This window comes from Nipponia nippon, unplaced genomic scaffold (assembly GCF_047370975.1).
Source record: "Nipponia nippon isolate SJK-2023a ecotype South Korea unplaced genomic scaffold, ASM4737097v1 scaffold_1, whole genome shotgun sequence".
In the NCBI taxonomy this organism is placed as follows: domain Eukaryota; kingdom Metazoa; phylum Chordata; class Aves; order Pelecaniformes; family Threskiornithidae; genus Nipponia; species Nipponia nippon.
The window spans coordinates 107,214,486-107,234,466 of record NW_028262290.1 but is presented as its reverse complement, the minus strand read 5'-3'; the positions used below and the strand labels follow the sequence as shown (position 1 = coordinate 107,234,466).

Here is a 19,981-nt window from a genome sequence, read left to right as displayed (position 1 = left end):
AGATATCTTTGGGCCTATTCTGCCAATAACAAGAATTGGGCAATTAATTCAACCTGTGCTGTTTTAACCTGTTCCATTAATAAAGGAGTGAAGAAGTGAACAAAAGAATCTTTTCTGAAAATAGTAACAATTATACACATAGTGTGATGGTTGTTATTGACATTCCCTAGTATTTATTAGGGAATCTGCAATATTAATGGATAACTGGAATTCTTCCATTAAAAAAAAAAAAAATCAGAGGTATCCAGTCCAGTAAATTAACACCTAATTGATTGCAGGGGATCCACTAAATGATTAGGCAGGGTCCCCAATGAGCAGTTTTCACCCGTCTTGTTTTTCAGAGGTTCTGAGCCATTGGCTTCAGTTTGAAAGTGTTCCTAGCCTTTCCTTATAAACCATTCCCTTTTATTCTAAGGACCAGATAGAGGTCAGGAAAATTTCCTGACAGGCAGAAGCAGGATAATCCTTATCCAGAGCAAACTGTAGCTTGCTTCGATTCACCACAAGAGGCTGCAGATGCAGATAGAATATACAGGTTCAGAAAGGAATGAGGCAAATTCAGGGGCAGTGGATCTATAAACAGACACTAACAGGAATAGGCAGAAATATACCCTTTAGCATCCTTAACGCAGTGAATTGATGCTGAGGGAGTGCAAAGATAATCAGCCACAAGTACCAGCCAAACTCAGATCTTTTCTCTAAATATTGACTCCCATTGCCCCTGTCAGGCACAGAACTCCAGGCGAGATGGGCCGTGTTTCTTAGCAGTGCTGCCAATATTAATTTCTGTTGTTGTTCTTCCCAAAATAAAGTGCTAGGAATGGGAAGGAGCTGGGACAGAGAACCAAGGGAAGAGCCTTGGATAGTCACCACTGTTGCTCCTTTGTTTCCAGAAGTTGGAGAAGGTGCATAAGAGTAGTTGCTGGAGCAGAGAGCAGCCTCCTCCCTTTCAGCAGGAGGAACACACTTCCACTCTTCCTTCAGTAGCCATGGGAGTCAGCCAGGCTTTGCAGATCCTTGTTGCAAAAAGTGCTGCCTTTTAATGAAGGAAGGAAGAAGAGACTGGAGGAAAATTTGCTACGGGGAGTAGATGGTGAATGAAAGAGAAGCATTTACCTTCTCCAGGTGGCTTACAAATAAGAAATACAGTCATCAGCCCTCTGAGGGCTGTATCGTGAATGGAGCCTACTGAATGCAGAGCACCATGGAGCATCTGTCCACTTTATTCAGTTCCCAAATCTGAGTTCTCTCGGTATTGTGGCTTCAGTTATTGGTACTGAACAGCTTTGAAACAACAGCCCTAAAATGTTGACAGTAACACCATTTTTATTAATCAGTTGCATTTAAAAATAATAAAACCAATTGGTTTTATAAAATGCTCAGTAGAATATAAAGTGTGCTCTCAAAAGTTACACATTTTGAGACTGTTTGGCTACGTTAGAAACAAATATATTATTGACTGTTAAGAGTTCTGTTCATACTACATTAACTTTGGTTTGGTATGTTTTTGTATTAAATGAAATGGTTCACACAATGATACATTTATGAGATGAAAAAGAAATCGCTTTTTTATGATGCTGAAAGATCTGTGAGAATACAAAGAAGTTCCCTTAGTCCTTTACATTTTTCTGAATATTCTGTAGAGGGGGAGCACTTCTTGATAAGAAACACCAATGACTAGATTCTTTACATACTTTGATTTAATAACTGCAAATCTGGGCTAACATTGTACATGGATTTAAATAGGAACTCATATTTTGCATTAATTTTAAAGCACTGGCATTATTTTAATGTATATATAATTTTAATTTTAATGGCAAAGCCACTGCAACCACTGTTAACTGTATGTCATGTAAACGTTAAAGGCTTTTGTGTGTGTGTGTGTGAGAGAGAGGGGGGGATCTGAATCACTAAAAATATGGTTTGAATGTGATGTTCTGGCCATACTCCTATGTCCACATGCCCCATTAAAATAAGATCAGCCATTTTGCCCTTAGAAGACTGTTCTCACACCACAGCTATTAACTTTGTCTGTAAGGTTAATGAACCTCCTAAAAGCTGGATATCTTTGTCCATTTTCTTGGTATCCACATCTTACTCTGCTATCATCATTACTTTTCTGCTAAGTGACTGAGTAATAAGCACACACCACCTTGCAAGTGGCTCCTCTTCAAGAAGGGAAATGGAAAGGCATCCTGGTCATAACTTAGTACACATAAACTTAAACTCTTCCTACAGCAGCCCTCGACGGAGAGCTGGTTTGTGCCCAAAGAGTAGTTCTGCATCAAGACTTGCTTCTAACCAAAATGCTAAGGCAGGCAGAGAGTATCTCTCCTGCTCCTTCTTCTCATGGTGCTATTTGTCCACAAAAGCTTGGGGGGAAAAGCAGTCAGTCAATGACAACAACAAAAAAGCTATCCCATGACTCAAAATTTGTTCCTATGGTAAGAAAAGATAACTTCAAAACCAAGAGAAATGTCTTCTGGTACTACTTGTCATCGCAATACACTTGGCAACTTTTACATATAACTTTTTCCCTCACTGTTTTTTGTCCTTAAGCTGAATTTGTATACTTTTAATACCATAAGACTGATGATATTGATATTTTAGCAGAATAATCATGTATGATAAAATAGTCTGATGCTTAGAATGATATCCATTAATGATCAGTCTTCACGGTGGAGTGCACTACTACTTCTATTTGGATCAGCCCTTTCCAACAGCTTCCAAAGCAGAAAAAATAAGCAAAGGGCTCTGAAGCAGAAGGATTCACGTCCTCAAAAGGAGACTGTAGAGATATAAAACAGGGTGAAATGTGAGAGAGGAAGAGTAATCCTATTTCTAAGTATTTTTTTACCTGCATGATACATCTTTCTCCCTTCGAGCCTTTCTTTTCTATTGTTCTTTTAGTCTCTCCAGTGCAGGGTTGTACAATTTGTTATGCCCAGTCATAGCGGTGTCTGCAGTATATCTGCATAGCGTTTCTGATTTGGAGTTTATGAACTCTAGACAAAATGCTGCTGCTCTTTTTTTTTTGGCTGACATGATGCAGGATGGCCACAAAGGGTTGTTCTCATTTGGCTGGCACAGAGCAGTGGGACACAACAGTGTCTCCCCACCTTTTTCTTTTATTAACCATAGACTATCAAGGAGCTCTAGAGCCTCTTGTATGGACCGCTGTGGTGCAGGGTGGTCTGGTGTGAGGCTCATCCTATTCCCGTGCATGAGGTTATGTCCTAATGGAGAGTCTGCCCTGCTGCGTGGTAGCCAGCTAATGAGAGCTGGCTACTAAGAGCCCCTCTGTTGCAAGCTGTAGCACAATATGCTGGGCAATTACAGACTGGTGGTGGTGTCCAGAGGGCAGTGCTGGAATTACTGGTTGTGGGGATGGCTAGCAGAATATGTGCTGAATGCAACCCCCCTAAAATCATATGTTCCCTCCTTGATCCTTCTGGAAATTTAATCATGCATGTTAGTATCTTCCTAAATTCATTTGTGTTCCTAAGCCTGCGGGTAGGTCTTTTCTTCCAAATGAAGAAGGATGCGTCCAGATGGGGCCAGATCCCTAGCTAGTGTATATGCACCCTGAAAATGATAGATGCGAAAAATGGCTCTGTCTATGCTAGAATACATTCTTGGTTTAAAACTGTATGCCATTTGTCATTTAAATGAGTTAAAACATGCCCTGTTTGTGCCTGTCATAGTGGTCTGTGACACCCATCATTGTAGTCTGTAATTCTGCTATCGCTTTCATCTGTTTTAATCATTTCTAGCTGTTTCTGAATTTTTGATCCTCTTTTTGACAATTCTAAGTAATTTATTTTCTTCTGATGCTTTAATTAGCAGTTTTGCTTCCCAGTGAAGTGCTTGCTGACTGAATCGTGCAATCCTTCACTTGACAGAAAGGGTGTAAACAAAGAGAATTTTGACTAACAGTCAAAACTACAGCATTTCCACTACAGCATAAAAACTAACTTCAAAGATGAGAGAAAAAAAAATACAATAGGAGCTTCAAATATCATTAGTGCTGTAGTCGGATCCTGTATCAATAAAAGCGGTTCTGTCATTCACTGTGGAAAGATAACATTTACCCTTACATGCTTATTAAATAATCTTTTGGAAGCCAGGGCTATGTACTCTCGTATCTGATAGAGTGTATTGCAGGTTGGAAATGCTGCCGCAGCATTCACATGGCACACTCTTCTAACTTGCAGCACTTAGTTCCATGATAATCGAGTCACAGAAGCTAAAATGACCAATTTAGAGTCTAGAATCAAGTCACGCTATTACCATACCCATTGCGTTAGCACTAGAGCTGAATGGTCATACTGTGCAGCATAGTAACATCTAATAAAAACCTTCAGCCGCCATGAGTTTTTCACATTACTGTATTTTCAATAGTGTTATTTTATATGATGTTTAACAATTCAAAAGCATTGAACAAAGCAAATGTTTTCAGGGAGCTTAGTCTTTTTGGGCTTTGGTGTTTTTTTAACATGTGTGCAGATATTTGGTTGCTCTCTCCATCTCTGGAATTTAATTTTTTTTTAGAGTTCTGTGCGAATGACTTTCAACATATGTCTGGGATAAGCAGATTTATGGTCTAGATGATCAAATCTCATTGTGAAACAGCTATTTTTAGGATTATGGATGTAGTTTTTTAGAGATGTATAAGTGAGATGCGCAAACAGAAAATTATGAAAAGTAGAATATTTATTATGTAGGATTTTACGTGTAAAATTTTTTAATAAGTGAATTCCATGCAAATAGCTTCATTTGATTTAATGAGAAAATACCAGCAGCAGATTAGATGAGGGAAAAAGATGTTTTAAAGAAACATGTTTATAGGCTGAGTTCAGTTATGTTTCTAAATGTGAAAGATCACTAAGATAAGTGCATTGAGATTAACTGAGTTATTCACATGGGTTTGAAGTTAAGCTCATATTTAAGTTTCTTGCTGAACTGGAGGAATAAAAAGAAACTTTTCAATAAGAAATTAAAGTAGAGGGGGTTTACTTATTTATTTACACATAAGAGGCTTAGTTAGTCCAAAGCATTAGAAATAAACTTAGAGCAGTATATGAAAATATCAAGTTACGGACCCAATGCAAAGAAATACGATTATATCAAAGTTTAGATCACCTTTGCTTACGTATTAAATAAAAAGAATTATACCTTTTTAAAAAACGGTTAAGATGCTTTTGGAGTTTGATAATATCTTTTTACGCTTTTCTTTGAACCAGCTCGAGAGAGCATGATGAACAAGTTTGTTTTCCAGTGACGACAGATTAATTTCCAATTAAAAGCTGTTATTAAAAAAAAAAAAAAAAGAGAGAGAGAAAATTACTGCATCTTTCTGTGTAGCATTTGTGGTCAAATAATCCATCTGATAGCTTACTATATGGATTTGAAATTAATTGAAAATAATTACAAAACCTGCCCACGTATTTTCATTATATAGACTGAGAACAATTAAAAAGCTAAACAAAGAGCATACAAGATAAAAAATATTTAATTAATTTCAATCGTTATAAATTGCATGAATACAGAAAAGAAAATGTGTTTTGTTTACCTCGCAAGATGCTTTGAATAGCTCAATAATAATGAACGCATTTGTTTGCCAGAAATGCGGGATGGCTGTCCAGTTATGTCTTGTTAACATCTGCATATTAAACATCTGAGCCCAATTAATGTGTTAGGGAGCTCTGCCTCTTGGATGCATCATAACCTTGCATTTTCATTCCTTGCAGAAGGGAATCCGTATACCTGGTGGGTTGGAAAAGCCAATGAGAAGCACTACTATTGGGGCGGATCAGGACCTGGCATTCAAAAATGTGCCTGCGGCATCGAACGCAACTGTACTGATCCCAAGTACTACTGCAACTGTGATGCTGATTATAAGCAATGGTGAGTGGTTTACAAGAAGGCAGGGTGAGAATGACCAGAATCTCTTAACTTTTACAACACTGCCATTATTTTGAATGTCTTTTGTTTATGGATTTCGTTTCTTACCAAAGAATAGGCAAAAATATTATATTTGTGATCCCTCCTGCAAAGTATCTGCCCATCTCTTCATTTCCATTTTATTCATGGTGTCTGTGACTGTCAAATATAAGGAGTATGTTTATGTTTTCAAGTCAACTGAGCTATAGAAAAGAATGCTAAAATTGCAAAGTCAAGTCCTAATAGGAAAGACCAGCATTTTGGCTGCCGCTGCAACTTTGTCTCCATCATATTCAGTTATATTACAATACAGTATTTAATTTTATCTTGGCAACTTCATTTTTTTCCCAGAATTTCTCCTTTTTGGAGTACTATTGCTGCATTTGCCTGTAGAATGTGAGAGATATGAGTCGACATCACTCATCTAGTGACACCAACCCTCATTATCCATCTTTCATGAGAAAAATGTGTTAAGAGCTAGGCTTAAAGAGTATTATGGAATGAGGCTCTGTATTTCAGAGGAAGCTATTGCACTTTGTATGAGATAATTAAATATTCATTGGCCTGTTGGTTGAGAATACAAACCTATAGCCCGTTTGGGACGACACAGAGAACTGCTTCTAGTTTCTTCTCTAATAAATAGTTATTGATTCATCCCAGGTGGAACAATTTTAACAGAGGGACTGAGGAAGTCCTACCCCAGAGTATTTTACAGCCTGGTAACAGGGGCAGTCTGCTGTGAGGTAATTGATGTGGATTTAAATCCCTTCAGGCAGAAAAGAGAATTAAACCTGCATCTCTGATATTCCCCATAAACACTCTAACAATGAACTTACTGCATAAAGCTCATCATTATTTTCTGTGAGACCCTCTCTGTGCTCTTAGAATGCTTCGTTTGTAAGCTTTAACCATTTGTGTCTCTTTTGTCATGACAGGCAGCGTCATATTTTACATGGTATGCAATGTTCAGTGACCAGTTGGAACCATACTTTTATGAACACTTTTCCCATTAATAGCAACCAGTTGGTAATTGAATCAATACTGGCTTATAAACTATTTTGTGTTAATTGAGAAATTCATACAGCTATTAATGAATATAGAGCCACAGAACTCTAATGGTATGTCAGGTATTTAAAAAAAAAGGAGTAGGGAGAATCACAGAAACACAGAATGACAGAATAGTTGAGGTTAGAAGGGACCTCAGAGTTCATCTAGTCCAAACCCCCTGCTAAAGCAGGGCCACCTAGAAACAGTTGCCCAGGACCATGTCTAGATGGCTTTTGAATATCTCCAAGGATGGAGATGCTGCAGCTTCCCTGGGCAGCCTGTGCCAGTGCTCGGCCACCCTCATAGTAAAAAAGTGTTTCCTGATGTTCAGAGAGAGCTGCCTGTGTTTCAGTTTGTGCCCATTGCCTCTGGTCCTGGTGCTGGGCACCACTGAAAAGAGCCTGGCTCCATCCTCTTTGCACCCTCCCTTGAGGTATTTATACACATTGATGAGATCCTCCTTGAGCCTTCTCTTCTCCAGGTTGAACAGTCACAGCTCTCCCAGCTTCTCTTCATAGGAGAGATGCTCCAGTCCCTTAATCATCTTAGTGGGTTTTCATTGGATTCTCTTCAGTAATTCCATCTCTCTCTTGTACTGGGGAGCCCAGAGCTGGACACTAATCCAGGGTGGCCTCAACAGTGCTGAGCATTGGGGAAGGATCACCTCCCTTGACCTGCTGGCAATACTTTGCATAAGGCAGCCCAGGATACCAGTAGCCTTCTTTGCGGCAAGGGTACATTGGTGGCTCATGTTCAACTTGGCATCCATCAGGACCCTCAGGGCCTTCTCTGCCAAGTTGCTTCCCAGCTGGGTGGCCCCCAGCATATACTGGTGCATGGGGTTGTTTTTGCCCAGGTGCAAGACTTTATACTTTTCCCTGTTGAACTTCATGATGTTTCTGTGAGCCTGTTTCTCCAGCTTGTCAAGGTCCCTCTGGAAGGCAGCATGACCCCCAGCCACTCCTCCCAGTTTGGTGTCATCTGCAAGAATGAAGTATGAAAAATACAAAATGAGACTAATAAAGTAAATCCTCCAGGCCCTGCAAAAACAATAGTTTAGGATGTGGGAAATCAGACATTGCCACCCTAGGCTTTGACATTGTTAGGATAGTATGCTGTTAGCTATGATATGGGGTGAACTATAGAAAACCACAGAGAGAGAGGAGTCAATATTAGAGACAGGGGAATCAGACATGGTGCCAAACTTCAGAGCTAGAATTATATAGAAAGTGAAGAATATAAAGTCAGAGGACCCTGACTCAAACATAGGCACTAGAGCAGTGTGGCAGGAGGGAAGTAGGTTTGGTTCTGTGACAAAATGGTAACAATAAAAGGAAGATATTGTAATAATAATTACGGTAATGGCAGAATTAGGAGCACTTACAGTTTTCATTGCTTGAGGCACTGGATGCATATCCATCAATAATAGTCTCTGTAACATATGTTGACTGTTTTCTTTTACGCTGAGGGAAATGCATGGGGGAAGTAGCATTGACTGTTGATCTCTTCTTGTGGCTTTTCTAAGAGTCACAGATGATGATTTAATAAGCAGCATTCGCTCAATAATTGTTTTCTGTAACCTCTATGCCCCCTATATACACTGAGATTATATGGAATCTACTAATAAATAGATTAATATAATTATTAGGTTTTTTAAAATTAAAATAAGATTACTATCATAATGGATATACAAGTGTTTACTCAGAACTTCAAACAAAAAGACATTTATACAGTATTTCTCTGGATATGTATGAGGGTTTTTTTCAGGAAAACTACTGTGTATTACAGGAAAATTTATGAAAAATAGTTATACAACTGGATATTATATTTTAATCTGTGGTGTATGTAAATCACAAGAAGGAATGAAAGCCTCATTGTAGCCTTTAAGGACATTTTGTTCAAGATTCATTTTTGCAGTTTAGTTTTGGCAGAATCTAGCCCATACCTTTCGGGTTTTGGAATTATTTTGAGGAGTCCTAGTCAGTTTTCTCTAGCCACGTTGATTGATACCTAAAAAGCAAGTGAGCTGCAGAGGTGAGGAGACCTCACTGATTTCAGTTATCAGGGGCAGAATGTTAACCAGGGCCTCCAGCATGTCCATGCTCAACTCTGGTGACAGCAAAACAGCTCCTGGTTTGGGCCGCGGTACCTGCAACAGCACTGCTGGAGAATTGCCATGAGTGGGTAGATCCAGCCAGTGGTAGCAATGGGAGCCCAGAAAGGGCAGAGGCCACTGAGTGGCTCAGAGAGGCATCTGGTCACTGTGAAAGCATGCATCCGTCACATCCATTCAAACCTTGCTTTTGCATCTACAACTTTACATATTCCAACTACTGCATAAACTGGAACGTATCTTTTCACCCTTAGAGGTAAAATAGTATCAGCTTAGGAATACTGGGAGCATTACTTTGGTACAGAGGGGAGCACGATGCAAGGATCCCCAAGCAAGGATTGACTGAGATAAGCCCAGAACTAAAATCTGGGCATCATGACATAGACCCTAGTAAGCCTTTGTAATAAAGTTACATTCCGGCACAGTGTGGAAATTACTATTAGTACAGGGATCTTTGCAGCTTACGATGAGCAGATGGGTCTCAGCTCACAGACCGACAAAGCGGCTTTGCCACAGTTGTCACCCTAGCTCATCAGCACAACTTATTTCAGAAGAACTTACAGTCCCCTAAAACAGAAGGGCTGAGCAAATGCCAATCTGGGGCTGAGAGGCCAAGTGGGACTTTTGCAGTAATTGTATATCTTGGCCATAGCTGGGAGCACTGCGTTTGGTCGTGGAATGCCCACAATTATTTTTTGCTCCTGCCCAGCCAATGTGAAAAAAGTTTATATTTGATTTTTTTTTGGGGGGAGAGGGCAGGGAGACACAGTAGGGAGAAGGCAATAGCTAGAGCAACAACTATATTAGAAAAGGTAAAGAAGTAAAATGGGAAAAGAAGTCTGCTGAGTGGAAATTATGGGAATGAAAGGTGAAGAAGAAGAGAGAGATTCAGTGCAAAGATTCCCATTTTGAAGTGCAGAGTACTCTTCTTAAAAGAGATTGGGGAGCCACTGAAGACTGGGTCAGGCTGAATCAGAATGATGTAGTGTAAGTAGAATATTATCCGCAATTTTTGTTGTAGAAGTTAGAAATTGTGTTAGAAATGAAGAAAGGAATTGCAGTTTGATGAATGATCTCGTAGCGAAGGCAGAAGAATGCTCCCCTGGAGAACCGGATTCTAACTCTGCCTCTGGAACCACATTCCTGCGTGGTGCTTACCAAGTTTCATAAGCCATTTCTTCACAGAGCAGTCATTAGTTTGATCCTAATTTTGTGGGTACCTAACTGAAAACCCAGAGGTCCAGTTTGTGGAAATACCGAACATTCACAGCTGCAACTGGAATAAGTGATCACTCTCTCTGAATGTATCTAATGCTGTCCTCCAAAACAAAAAACAAAACAAAATGCTTGTAGGCATCTCAGATTGAGCACTAAAAATGTATGTCTGCTTTTAACCTTAATATCTTTCAGCCTTAACATCCAATCTGTAGAATGGAGATGATGCCAGATACTCACCTCATGGAGGTATTGCAAAGATAGGGAGATTTATGAAGCAATCATCTACTGTAGTAATGAGCACTATAGAAAATCCAGTGAGAAAATGCAGTCTTTATAGAAAGAGTTGAAATGCACATTAAGTATATAAATGGGGTCCACATATTGAAGCATGAGAGTAAATTAGGATAGTGAGCAGTGTTTTACTAAATGAGTGTTGTCTGCCTCCTGTACTGAATAATGCTAGAGCCCTCTGGAAAAAATAATAATCAGTGACCAGTCAAGGACTGTATCATGGTGATAGGCACAGGGGACAAATTAAAGCTCTTTAAGCAGCCTGAAATATTTGGTTTTACTATATTTTGTGTTTGATTTGATTTTTTACCAAGTGTATGAGTAATTTTGTATAAGTACAGAACCTGCTGTGTTAATTATGGACTCAGTTACAATGTAATTTTTCCCATGGACTAGCTTACACCATAGGCTTGATATATCTTAAATCTGGATGAGTTTTGTATTAATACTTTTTAAAAGTTCACTGAGCAACTTTACACCTTGTCTGTCTGAATAAAATGGAGTGTTCTGTAAGTTGTAGAGCTATTTAGCACATGCCTAATGTGTTGATTATCAGGCCCGGATTGTAGATAAGCCAAATGGTAGATATTGTCAGGGAATATGAGATACGGAATTCAAATTTATGTGTATTTGCACACATCATCTAAAATAGAACCTGATTCTTAAGAGAAGCCCATGTTGTTGCTGCATGTAAATATTAAGTAATCATTTTTGTCATGATAAAGAAACAAAAACACAGGTGGGAAGAGCTTCACCCAGAGCAATCCTAGCAAAATGAACCTTAGTCCCAAATTATCCACAATTTGTTTCCAAAATGAAATTAATTCAGAGGTGAGTGAGTCAGATTATAAAAAAAAGGTTATTTTTGCTTGCTAACAAAGATCATTTATTAAAGAGTGTGTGGTTGACATTCAAAGTCAGATTGCCTCAATCTTGAGAGAATAAACTCTCCTGAGGTTGCTGTTATTGGTAGCAGGAAATTCTCTGGGTTGCTGTTAAATAAAATCTTCTTCAAATGAGTGATTTTAGGTAAAGTGTAAGGCTTTTTGAAAAAAAAAATCATTATCTTATTTGAATAAAAACATTATCATTATTACCATTTATGCAGTTCCTTAAAAAATGGCTGGCATTCTAGACATAGGCAAACTGTACTAATTAAGTAGTAGCAGATGTAAAGATCTGGAAAGAAATTTTGGTTCTTACTCTCCTTTGACCCTAAAGTCAGTTAAACACCCAGATTGGCCAAAGTTTCTACACCACAGGCTCCTTACTTTTTCTTATGTAGCAGCCACAATATGTGAGAAGACATAATATGATGCTGTGTGTGGATTTACTGGGAAAAGGTGCAATAAGAAGCTTTTTCCTTTAGCACTTCCTGATGAGGATGCACTTCAGGTTACGAAGTAGGGCACAGACTTCACTGCCGACTATTGATGTGACTGCTGATCTTTCAAGAACTATTTGGTGGCCCTAAAGATGATCAAAAGGGATGAAAGAGAATTGAAGATAACAGTGGTTTGGACAAATGAAGGAAATGAGCAATGAAAACAGAAGGAGGGAGCCTCATTTTCTTGTTTATCCTCTGTCACAGTTTGGAAATTAAAGTTTCTTTTTCCAGAGCCTGCAAAATTACTTTATTTTTTTGAGGTATTTGCCAGAACGCTCTGCAGGATACATCGCCCCTTCCCTTCACAACTCTTCTCCTACAATGAGGGTTTCAGAAGAAAGTTTCAGGTCATGGGAAAAGACAATTAAACAGGGCTCAGATTGACATGAGTTCTTTGAGTGGCAGGAATATGGGTGGATGTTGAAATGCCAGCCTGTGGCTGTGGCAATGATAGGTAGGTCATTTGTAGCCGGATTTAACAGGATGCTAAAGGCTCCTGGAGCTATTGGTAGACATCAAGGCTTAAGTATAGTACGTACTAATTCCCATTAAAATCATTACTATTTCAGTTCTTAACTCCCTTAGGCACTGTTGAAAATCCATCTGTCCTTTAACCTTGTGCACTCTCAGTAACAGAGCTGCTGATGCAGAGAGAACTGGCTAGTTACATGACACTGGCTTCTCCTGTCCTTCATTAGAATCTGCTAACAATGTCTTTGGATATTTTTTGACCATTACTTTCCCATCTAGGCGGCAACTGGAGTTTCCACAGAGGTGTTACGTGATCAGAAGTGACTAGGTTATATGTTCTTTGTGGAAAAAAAAAAACAAAAACCAAACTGGGAACTTGTCATTGGCTCTACTTGATTAAATTTTGTTTAAATTTACTTACTATTTGTAGCATTGTGTAGAGAAATCTTAAAGAAGTAAAAGGGATCAAATATGAATATACCTAAAAGAACTCGAAGGACTATAGATGTTGCAGTGACAAACATGCATGACTATAAACATCCTGTATATATATATGAAAAATTTCCGATTTAACCAGGCAGATTGACTGCATACAAAAATCAAGTATTTATATAACATAGCCATATGTTTAAGTAGTACCTGGCAAACCAGACATTTTTGCTAAAATACAAAGGCCTGTATTTAAGAAGAAAACATATTGGTTTGTATTACATGAAACCAGAAAAGAAAAAAAAAAGAACAGAAAATTATCTAGTAAGATTTGTGATGTCCTGCTGCTTTGCCTGGCATCTGATAAAGACGAGGAACCTCCATTTACTAGAAATGGAGGAAATTTTATAGAATTAGGCCACACCACTTTGAAAACTGTAATTCAACATTTTTGCAGAGCTTAAAGGCCATCTTTGAAATGACAGAAAACATACTTAGTAAGTATGTTTTGTGTTGTAACTGTGTGCAGTAATTACATGTTCACCGTATAAAAGCTGAAATATCAAAACTTATTTTTTAGTTATGCTTAAGGAATAAACTAGTTTTGTGGGTGAAGGTGGAGAAGCTTAGCCTACAACTTGCATTGCTTTATATGGTTGTTTTTCTTGTACTCTTACAAATCCAGACTGCCTTTTGTAGGGTTTTACGGTTACCTTTCAGAGCTCCTCTGTTCATTGATGTGGGCACTTAGTGTTAAGATAATTCCAGTCAATCAAAATTTAGCACTGTGACAGTGAGTGATGGCACAGAATAAAAATCTGCATGAAGAGGAACACTAAAGACAGAAAGTCAAGCATTCAAACCTTAGGAAATGTTAGATTTAATACAGTTGATAGTACTTTTTTTCTGAATGATTGATAGATTTAAGCTGAAACTTTCAGCAACAGAAAAGCAGATAGCCAGAAGCCAGGAAGTTCATTCCTACTGGTTATAGTTTGGCCATTAAAACTACTGTAGTAGGGAGAAGGGTCAAGTGACTGGGTATTAAATAGGCTGCTGCCAGTTCTTCATTTCTCAGCTGTGCTCATCAGCTGTAACTGGTGTGCAATTTTGAAACAGAGTTTGCATGCCAAAAAATGTGGAACCTTCCCGTTAAGTGAATTCTGTCCTCTTCTTTTATAACCTGTTCTATATTTTCTTTTATAGAAACTATGTATACCTTGTGTTTTTCCATTATGCATTCCTCTTTTCTGCTTCTCCCACAAGAGAAGGCTGAATGTTTTTGTTACTGATAAAAACAGATTAAGAGTTTGGGAGATGGAAATGATAAAGTGGAGAGATTAACGCCATCCAGCACTTGGCCATGCTACAGATGTGCTAAGTAGCACCTTTCAAATTCTCCTTTACTTGTGCCTCAGTACCACTATAGGACTCTAGCCGCAGACCAGGGCTCTATTAGGCAAGGTTGTCTACAAACACAAAAGGGCTGGTTTTTTCCTCAATGTTCACACTATCATAAATACGTAGATAAGACTAATGTGAGTGATTTAAAAGTTAATTTGAGGGCAGATGAAGGGCATAGCATCTCTTGCATGGTAAGTGTTCAGGCTACTGGTTTTATGTAGACTTTGAAGGCCTGTACCTGCTGCCCTGGAGTTATCCCTAATGTTTGTGTTGTATTGCTAATGTGTAGCCCACAGCTGGCAGCTCTAGTCCAGGATCCAGGCAAACCCAGGATCACCTAGATTGGTCTTTTTCCTTTAGAGACGTTCCATGCAAGTACTGACAACAGCCATATGTATGTAGCTTATGGGACCTGACAGATTTGCAGCCTGAACTAATCCAGGTTGAAGGCATTAGAAGTTTGGGGATTCAATGAATCATGAAACTTGCAAACATTACTCCTGTTTTCTCTCTTTTCCCTCCTGTAGTATTCACCTTTGGGACTGGATTGTGGCCTTGTTTATTATAAGCTGATACCACTTGATGTTTAGATGTCATCCCACTCATTGACACTAAAGAAAGCATTTCCCTTAATGCTTGTGGCTCATGGCAGTGACTGAACAGCTGAGGAACCAAGTCTTAGCTTTCTCCAAAACTGAAAACACAAGAAAATGTGGACATTGATGTGACATGAAATAACTGTTCGGCAGTCTGCCTTATCTTTCTTAAAATGGCACCTTCTTACTTGGTGTTATATATTCAGTCCTGTGTGCTTATTTTGCAGTTACTATGATTTTTCATCCCGCAAGCAATAAAAAACTAGCATAGCTGAGGATGAGGAAACAGGAATCTGTACTTCTTCATGCATCATGAGCAAAGTCTTTTACCTTGCTGCATATGTAAAAATGGTTGAGCTCTGGCAGCCTGCTGAGGATGAAGATGATTCCCATTTGACTTCAGGTTCATTCATCATTCAGTGCTAGCGGTAATGAATGAACTTAAAGGGGAGAGTGATGACAAGATGTTATCCTTGTTTACCAATTTGCTCTGTAAATCGATGTGAGACGAAAAGTGAGTGTTCATCCTGCTGCCGCCCTCACTTCTGAGTGTTGCTGCTCAGGTTTTCCTGTGTTCAGCTGACCTCAGTTCCAGCCAGACGCAGACAGCTGGTCTCATCCAGATCTTTTTAAGCTACAGAATCACTCAACAGTGGCACTGAAAAGAATGTCTCAGAATTAGGTATCTCTAATTATTACTCGCTGGGATATTCTTGCTATTGTTAGAAACATCCCATCATTTTCAGAGTATTCTAAGAAATTTGTGAGAGGCTTATGAACTAGCAGGTGAAAATGCAGGTATATGATTTTTTTTCTACCATATAGATGATTTAAAATATAATTCCCAGCATATTTGTATTCTTTTTGTTATTAAACTTCATGATTAGTGTGAGTGACAAATCCAGTGACCAAGAATAAAAATGTCTGCTATGTCTTGCCTAGAAACATACAGAATTTTTAGTCCGAATGAAAAGCTTATGGTCTTAGCTTTAAAGTAAATGACCTTACTGTCACAGCATGTCAGGTAAGGGCAGAGTACGCTGAGCACTGTGCACTGCAAAATTTTCAGCTGCCAATTATTTTCTCCTCCTCCTCCTCCTTTTATTTGTGTGCTAACTTAAAGAGTAATGACTGTGCCCTCAATGCAGTGCTACGAAGATGAAATCGCCCCAGTGCTGACCAGCCCTGTATATTTCACTCAGTGCCTGACACTGCTTAGCTCTTGAAGAGAGTGCTTTTCCTTTCTTCTTAAACTGTGGGACTCCCCTGACTTTTTTTTTTTTTTCTGCATCAGTGCAATGCTATGTGGAAGGCATCTGAAATCTGTGACAACCTGTGTTACAGGGTAGATGAAGACTGCAGGTCGTGCTTGGCTGTTATCACTATTAGCAGTCATATTTTAGCTGAAACAATCACAAGGGAGTCCATCAAGCTGAAGGTACGAAGCCTCCAGTGTAAACAAAAGATATATCTCTTTTCACTGTTTGTGCTTTGGTGTACCAGGATATATATATGTATAAGGGAGAGAGAGGAAGTAATCATGTGGGGAGGGGAGGGATGGAAAGGGGAGGGAGGGCTGCGGAGGGAGAGCCCAGAAGCCGTTAAGATACATTTTTTGTATCAGGTCTCAGACGTGATGGGGATATTTTCTTCAGAGCTGCTGATGAAAATATCATGTCAGTTCATCACTCAGGTAGTTGCAAAACTTCAGCATTTAGAGGAAGAATCGTTCTTTGTCCTTTTCTCATTTTGCCCAGCAGATTCTTAACACTGCAAAAGACCTGATAAAGAAAAAGAAAAAAAAAAAAAAAAGGCAGCAAAGTCACCTGCGATATTGCTGTTTGCCTGGGAACTATTGTTATATGCATAGTTCATTATTTTACTTTAAAGAGGAAGGTTGCTTGCACTGTCTATGATAAACACTCACAGCAATCCAGTAACCTCTCATAAAGTCTGCAAATTGAGCAATAAAGGCAATGGTTCTAACACCAAGATAAAAGGGAGAAGCTGCTTTTACTTTTTTTTTTTTCTGTAGTTAGACTTGTAAAAGAAATTCAAAATCTATAAATTTTTTTAATATCGTGGACCAGGTGTGGTTTTATCTTAGTTACCATTCGTGTATCCCTCCTGTGTTGGGGTTTTTTTGTGTGTGTGTTGCATAATCAGTGAATGCCCTGTAATTAATTATGCCTAGGCATTTTGTCCCAGCTGCAAACCCCCCCAATTCTCTAGCTATTTTTCTTTCCTCTGCCTCCTGTTCACGTGCAGAATACTGTAGTGATGAAAATTAGTACATGTAGGAAGTAGGATCCCTGGAGATCCCTCAAAGTTTATAAGAGCTGTCTGAGTATGCAATGGAGACTTTGTAAATCAGATCCAAGGTAATTTGTTGCATTTTTATCTCATGTTGTTTTCGACAGTCTTTAAATTGGCATTAAAATGCTACATGGATTCTTTACACTAAAAGTGTGTCTATGTGAGCAAGCTTGCTGATGGGATTCAGGTGGCTTTTTTTTCATATTTTGCTGAAAAAGCAGAAATAGACAGCTAATAATGTGTATTCCTTTATATTATCACAAATACTATATTTTGCTCAAGTGGAAGTTGTTTACAAGGTTATGTTAAGTGTAGATTGAGGGAAGCAAAATCTTTCTTGAGTTATGAGTTGGGGTTGTTGCTTAAGTTATACAGTTGCCTTTATTGAAGTACCTGAGTGTATATACATTTGTTTATATAAATTGTTAAAGAGAAAGTAGAGCCAAATGAAAATGAAGAAAAATCCAATTTCCAAGCAAGCAGGCAAGTATAAAGATAATAAGATAAAATCTGCTGACAGTGTTAGAAAATATGATGAAGAGGAAATACAGCAAATATAAAAAACTATATCTATGATGTAAAAGCTTTGTGTTGTCATTGGAAAAGCATAAATGAATTTGCAATTATTTCTATGAAACAAAAATATTTAAAATGCCATCACTAAACATGTAATCTCATGTCTAAAACCAGTTGCTGAGTATTACATAAAATGTCGTAATAACATTTAACGGTCAACAGTTTGACTGTTGAGTTAAAACATTTTGCAAAAGAGTATGAATTTAAGTATCTTATGTCAAATCTAAGATATTTATCCATTGTTCCTGATTTCATAAGACCCAGGAATCAAATCCAAACTCCTAATTCGCACAGCACACTTAAAACTAATGCTCTTAAAACTGACATCATCTCCTGCTGCCATTTTATTCAGTAAAAAAGCCCAGAACAAGAAATTTTTAATCACTGACATTAAAAGCAGAGAAACTGTGAGTTCCTTTAAGGACCAAAAAAAAAACCCAACCAAATAGATAACATCAGCTGATGTAAATCCTTTGAAACGAAATAGCAGATAGACGATGGCCAAAGTGAACAGAAGGCTCAGAAATATCAGTTACTAGCTTACTTTATTAATATCACTTTATTAACTGTTAAATTACCGTATGCAATGATTGTGAAGCAGAACAGACCTAAAGGATAAACAGGAAGTACCGTCATCTTCTGATCTGAAAACTGGAGAAAGGCAAAAAGATGTTTGGAATAAAGATAAACATTGACTTGTTTAAGGTAGAGAACTCAAGAGATCATTGAGGAAACTGAGCTGGGCAGCAGACGCTTAAGTTTATTAAATACTTTTGCTAACGACAGATCAACTCAGAGCCTCTTTGAGGGTGGTTAGGTTTTGCACTGTACTGGTCTATACATACATACACTCATCAGACCAGAGAGTAATTCAGTCTGGAAGTGGCCTCCAGGGGTCATCTAGGCTGACCTGCTGCTGAGGGCCAATGGAATCAGACGGGGTGGCTGAGGGCTGTGTCCATTTGAGTCCTGAACACCTCCAAGGATGGACATCCCAGAATCCCTCTGGACAACCTGTGCCAGTGTTTGACCACTGTCATGACGAAAAACTTTTCCTTGTATCTAATAGGAATTTCCCATATTTCAGCTTGAGTTGGTTACCTCTTTGTATGCGTATTTATATGTATGCATGTGTGTGTATCCATATATCTATAAACACATATAGCTTGTTGTAATGTGGAGATGTTATAAGGACAACAGGGGCCCTTTCAAAGACTGGAACATTTGATTTAAACCACCTATTGCTGACTAAATCAGGTATTTCTAACAGCCTTTTGCAGAATCAGGTATCTTCCCTGTTGCCACGGAAGAGCACTATAGTTATAGAGGTGATGAAAAAAACTGAAGTAGGTAAGGCCCTTGAGAGTTACTGCACATGCCTAATGCATGCTTCAGACTTTAATTTCCTATTGCATTTATAGGAAATGGGGGAGGAATAACTTTTTAACTCTAATATATCCAACAAGCTGTCGAAGCTAAATATTGAAGTCTCCAGTTGCAGAGCTTGCAGGGGTTAGGTTTCAGAATACTGGGATCTTCCAGTTATTTTCTACTAATATTTGTTAAACGATGTGCTGTTGCAGGCTTACATGCATTTCCTGAAATTTGTGGACTTCGTTCAGTTAAAAAATGATGCAACAGTCTTATGATTGGCTTAAACTCCTTGTAAAATTACAGACCTAAGATTTTCTGTATTATGAGAGAAGGCAAAGAGAGTACTGTGATTCAAAGTATGTTTATTTGTTGATACATTTTTGCCTAGCAGAGGATGTAACAAAACAATAGACAAAAAATAAAAAAACCCACCTCAGTAAATTGGAAAAAGAATGGCATCTGGAAACACGTTCTCCTCTGCCTGGCAGCTGGCTTTGTTTCTTAGACAAATTCAACACTTTTCTAGTGGATTATGAGTTGGTTCACTTTCTGCACGTAAGTTGTCTGAACAAGCTGCAGTTTTTTATAAAATTCAGAGTCTGTTTCTTCCCTGGCTCTGTGTCAGTTTTGCTCTTGCCATCTGCAAAACATGATGAAATATATATTATAAGGAATCAAAATGTAGGCAAAACATGATTTTATTCTTGCTGTCATTGTCAGAGTAGTAGTTCAGCTTCAGTTGCTAAAGAAGTTGCGTGGTTTTTGAATGCCTGTGCTATTCTTGTATTTTACTACTTACAATATTTGTGCTGATTC

The 19,981-nt window shown here is 38.5% G+C and overlaps 1 protein-coding gene across 2 annotated transcripts in view; it reads left to right on the top strand.

Annotated features, from left to right (window-relative positions):
* Positions 1 to 19,981, top strand: part of CNTNAP2 (contactin associated protein 2) — a 1,210,705-nt gene that overhangs the window by 989,140 nt on the left and 201,584 nt on the right. For both annotated transcript variants that reach the window (XM_087766336.1, XM_087766327.1), the window contains exon 14: positions 5,751 to 5,907. In XM_087766336.1, the coding sequence (XP_087622462.1) occupies positions 5,751 to 5,907 (157 nt within the window). The remainder of the gene's footprint in view (positions 1 to 5,750; positions 5,908 to 19,981) is intronic.